A 5,213-nucleotide genomic window follows, 5' to 3' on the forward strand; every position below is an offset into this window, starting at 1 on the left:
GTTATAATTCTATGAATAAATTAAACTTTGAATCCTGTAAAGCATTTGAAATACGAATATCTATATATATTGCATGATTTAGCAGAATCCAGCACAAGTTAGGACTCAGTTCCAATATCAGATACCAGACCTTAATAGTAAAAATACTTTGCCTCAGTTGTTACTGCTTTAGACAATTATTTGTCCACAATAACTTATAACCTACTATGATAACACAGATTTCCACAATATATAAAAACCCATAAAACTGTTCTTTTTTTAAAAATTGGCAACTGTATTAAAAGATATTGAAATGAATAAACGTCTGTCTGGGATTTAAAATTACAATTAGAGATTTTGTTTTTCAGATACATTAACAATTTCTTTCATTGCTGGTTGAAAATACATCATTTTGGAGGAAAACAGGAAAAAAAGGTGCACACACAAATGCTCTCTCATACAAAAGCACACTAATACCTGTGAACCTGAATAATATAAAAAAAAAAACCCTGAAATCCATGGCAACTAAAGTGAAAAGTCTCAAATGGATTTTTAAAAAAGAGGAAAATAATTCTATTAATAATAGGCCCTTTTGTTCTCTCTTGTTCACTGAAATAATTACTGAAAGGAAACTGTTAACTAGAGGTTTTGGGGGGCAGGGAGTAAATAAATGGGATTTTGGAACTTCCACAGGTTGGCACGGGCTGCAACAGCTGCTTTGAAGGCACTCTACACACACAGGGGCGCTGTTCACCCTGTGCCACATTTTAGAAACTCTTTGTACTTTACAGATCTAGTTGGTTATTGCCAACCCCCCTCCTCAAATTGAATAAGGCATGTTATTACTTTGCCTGCCCTGTCTGTCCCCAGCCATTCCACAAGTACATACAACTTAAAAACTGTGCAAGTCTGTCAGTGTTTTCATAGCTGATTTTTTTTTTTAAAAAAAAAAAAAAACCCAACACAAATAAATGCTCTTCATTCCTTCCCTTTCAATACAATAAGTAAACAAAATAGATTTCACAAGTAATCAGCAGATATTTCTGTGGCACCTCATGCGCTGTATTGGCATCAGTATTATTAAAGTCCCAGGCAGTACTTGTGCAATACTTCTTCAGACGGAGATAAGCATGGTAACAAATATTCCAACTTTGCATAGAAATCCTCAAAATCAAAAATTGCCTAGTCACTAGCTAATTTCAGGCTGACAAGTGTGAAAGATTTGAACTTCCTCCACATGTACTTCCTTCCTTTGATGCTTCCCTTCGTTTCTTATAGGTGTTTCTCTGTGTGTTTAATCTTCCAGTTATAAAGCAATTCTTAACTCTCTCCCTCTGCCCCTGCTGCAAACAACACAGGAACTTTTCCTACTGGTTATCAATGGCCAATACAATCCTCCCAATTGAGGCAAGTACAAGAAATAAGCAACAATCAAACCGCTGGCATGTACATGCGGAAAGCGCCACATTTCCAAAGATAATTTTTTTTTTTGTGTAGTTTTTCTTTTCCTTGGGAGGAATCAGATGTTTAACGAGAGACAACGCGTACTCATGACACCGACAACCACCCGCAGCAGCATGAGTATATATAAACTATAACCTGGAAGGGATCCGGGTGTAAATGCAAAAATTTGTTTCAAAGGCTTGGGAGTTTCACAGGATGACAACACTGCTGCTCCGGCTGCCGCCACCTTTTCGTGTGGTGCTGTTGCTGTAAACCTTTTTTTATTTCAAAATGTTAAAGGAAAGGAAAGGAAATAATAATAATAATAAAAAAAAAACACCACATAAAGCAACGCCGCTGTGCTCTTCTCCGCCACCCTCCTTTTTGTCCCCCCCCCCTCAGAGGATAACACAGGAAGAGCAGCACTGATCGTCCCCGTTGGGTTGGGAAGCGTAGTTCATTTGCCGGACGATCTCGGCAAAGAGCTCATCCACCGAGGCTTTGTTTTTGGCTGAAGTTTCCATAAAGGGGCAGTTCCAGTCTTCCGCCAGCGCTTTGCCTTCCCCGAACGAGACCTCCCGCTCGCCTTCCAGGTCCACCTTGTTGCCCACCAGGATCATGGGCACCTTCTCGTACCTCTTGACCCGAATGATCTGATCCCTCATGGGCTTGATGTCCTGAAAGCTCTGCTGGTTCACCAGGCTGTAGACCAGGATGAAGCCCTGCCCGTTCTTGATATACAAGTCCCGCATGGAGGCGAACTGCTCGGTGCCGGCCGTGTCCAGGATCTCCAGGACCGACGGCGAGGAATCCACCTCGATCTCCTTGCGATAGAAGTCCTCGATGGTAGGGTCGTACTTCTCGATGAAGGAGCCCGTCACAAACTGGACGGTGAGAGCGGATTTGCCCACCCCGCCAGAGCCAAGCACGACCACTTTGTATTCTCGCATGGCTCTTTCACGCACACCCAGGGCGGGCGGGCGGGCTGAGCGCGGCTGGCTTCCTTCGCCGGGCTCCTATTCTTCTCCCCTCCCACCCTCAGAAAGGAAGGGGCGAAAAAAAAAAAAAGAGAGACAGGCGAGAGGAGGGAGGGAGGGAGGGAGCGAAGAAGAAGCCGTCCCCCGACGGAAAGGAGGCTTCCTTTCTTTGCTGGAGATGAGGCGGAGAAAAGCACTCGGGAAGCGGCAGCGACGGTAGGAGCAGAGGCGCCGAGCAAGGGAAGGAGGCGGCTATCGGGGCAAGATACTCTCTCGCTTTTCCCTGCGCCCAGGCAGAATGAAACGAGTCGCGACGGGAGCTTGGAGACGCTCTCGCCCGGCAAGACCTGTGCCTCAACAGCTCGAGGAGGAGGAGGAGGAGCAGGGGGAGGAAGGGAAGCGGTGACGGCGGCGGCTGCTGCTGTTGCTGCTGCTCAGGGTGGCGCGGAGGCGGCGCGCGCTAGTTCCGATTGCGTCCCGGCAGCGAGCAGAGCGCCTCAGCCAGGCGCGCGCCGCTCCAGCCCCGCGTTGTCTGCTTGCGCCGCCGCGAGCCATTCCTTGTTCCCTTGCGCCCAGCCGGGCTGCGGGTCTTGCTGATCACCCGCTTTCCCCCCCCCCCGCCTTCCTCCGCCGACCCCATTAGGCACGAGGACGCACCCCTTTCCCCACCTGAAAGGGAGGCGGAGAAGAGGAGGGAAGAACAGACGCTCCCGCCCCCTAGCCTCCCGCCCTTCAGGTTGGCATTGGCTGCAGTTCAGTGCTCGTCAACCGGCCACGGCTTATTGGGCGAGAGAGGGAGCTTCCTTGTAGATTGGCTGTAGTAGGGGAAAGGGACTGTCGAGAGGGCAGCTGTTTCTTTCTTTCTTTCTCTTTCTGGCTGCCTCCAATGTTTCTCCCGTTTCTCCTCTCTCTCCCCCCCCCCCGTTCTTGTAAAGGCGAGAAGTTTTGGCGGACAATTTAGAAAAGGAGAGGAACCGCGCAGCTGGTTCTTCCAAAAATGTATCCTTGAAAAACAAGTTTCCGGAAGACAAGCTTGAAAGAACCCTTGGAAGATCCAAGGGTGAAACTTATTGCCTACTTACAAAACGCTAAGCTAAAGTCTGACTTTCGGCGTGGCGATAACGCAGGCAGCGAGTTAACGTAGTAAACCACCTTTCAGTTGTTAGATGACATGATGGTGAGCAAGTGAAAGCTGGTGGATTTTATTTTATTTTTTATTTTTTTGTGTCTTTAGTTCACTGTTGCCTGGGTTAGTCCGTGCAGTTTTTTTTGGCAAGGTTATAGAAGTAGTTTGCTCTTGACTATCTCCTAGGGCTGAGAGAAAGTGACTGGCCCAAAGTCATCCAGCTGGCTTTGTGCCTAAGACAGCACCACAACTTGGTCTCCCAGTTTCTAGTGTGGTGCCTTAACGACTACACCAAACTGGTTCTACACTTGATTTAAAAAAAAACCTGAATAAATCTCTACTCAGTCTACTCCCGTCATAAGAAACCTACTGCTTTAGGCCATATTTCAGTGCTCTGTGTCATACATACTCAGATGCATCTAAGAAACTCTTTTGGAGGACATGAAAGTAATAGCGCTGTTCCACGGTTTCTTCACAGTGTCTGGTTTTTAGGATATGCTGCATTTGGAGGCTTTTGCATTCAACAAATATGTTGGTTTTCAATCAATCCCAGCTAAGTATGATATAATTTGACATGTGAAAGACACTAATTGAGGAAGATTGATGTATATATTTACAATCTCTGGATGAACAAAACAGGGTGAGCATCATACAACAGGATGATACTTAGGAATCAATATGATGGGGAGAAATGTAAAAATATATCATTAGACAGAACACACTACTTGAGAATTCTGACAGAATAACATTTCTGTTCTTGTGGCACAATTTATTTAATGGCGTAGTTGAGTAAATGCTGTGTTTCTTTTAAAGAGGGACTTACAAATTATACCATAAGTTAACTTTTTTTCATGCTTGTGAAGCAAACCTGACAATATACTGCATGTTTTGAAATTATGATTTCCAGTTAATCTGGAAATACCTAATACATTGGTGGATATAGAAAACAGAGACCCTTTTGAAAATCCCCAGATGGAATGTCTTTCTGAAACTTTCATTTTAAAATAGCCACATTAAGTAGGGTGAGGAGAACAGGGGAAAAAACAAAACAATCCCAACCATGAGGCTGGAAAATAGCCAGGAATTCCATGAATAGAAAAATAATAAAATATCTTGTTCATTTTCATTACTGAAAGTAGGGAGACGATTAAAAAAGAGCAATGCTTCCTTCACAGGCAGTCCAAGGTTCAGATGAGTGATACTGGCATTTCAGATGGATTACTAAATGCATTGCATCTGCTATGATGTACATCTCCAGGCGTTACAGATCAGGCTGGAGTTAATTAGGATTGTAAAACTCCTTTGGTCAAACTTTATAAGCCATCTTTATACAACAAGGCCTAGATGCACTAAAATTGAATGGTAAGTTGAGGGCAGGAAACATTTTTGTCGAAGCAGTGAGGCATAATGAAATAGTCTACCTTGATGCTTCAACCAGAGACACAATGGTGCAAGAGCTATCATTTCTGTGTTGAAAATGCCATTTTTGTTACAGCAATCAATCTATGAAGCAGTAAAGGTTTAGTTCTTGTAATTATTGTTCTGATAGTTACAGTAATTGTAATGCCTGTACGTACTTAAGTTAACATAATGGTTAAAAAACAATTGCCTTTTATATTACTGTGCTGCAGATTATCTGAAAAGATAGGGAAGTGAGCAGTCACCCAAACTAAGGGCTATTTCTTCAG

General features: G+C 44.2%; 1 protein-coding gene across 1 annotated transcript; it reads right to left on the reverse strand.

Annotated features, from left to right (window-relative positions):
• Positions 1-1,811: 1,811 nt before the first annotated feature.
• RAP2B (RAP2B, member of RAS oncogene family) lies at positions 1,812-2,389 on the reverse strand. Its single transcript, XM_015813019.1, has one exon. The coding sequence runs from the start codon at positions 2,370-2,372 to the stop codon at positions 1,821-1,823; it is 552 nt and encodes a 183-aa protein (XP_015668505.1). The 5' UTR covers positions 2,373-2,389; the 3' UTR covers positions 1,812-1,820.
• Between the last annotated feature and the right edge of the window lie 2,824 nt (positions 2,390-5,213).

Source organism: Protobothrops mucrosquamatus, unplaced genomic scaffold (genome assembly GCF_001527695.2).
Source record: "Protobothrops mucrosquamatus isolate PMUCROS unplaced genomic scaffold, P.Mucros_1.0 scaffold128, whole genome shotgun sequence".
Classification (NCBI taxonomy): domain Eukaryota; kingdom Metazoa; phylum Chordata; class Lepidosauria; order Squamata; family Viperidae; genus Protobothrops; species Protobothrops mucrosquamatus.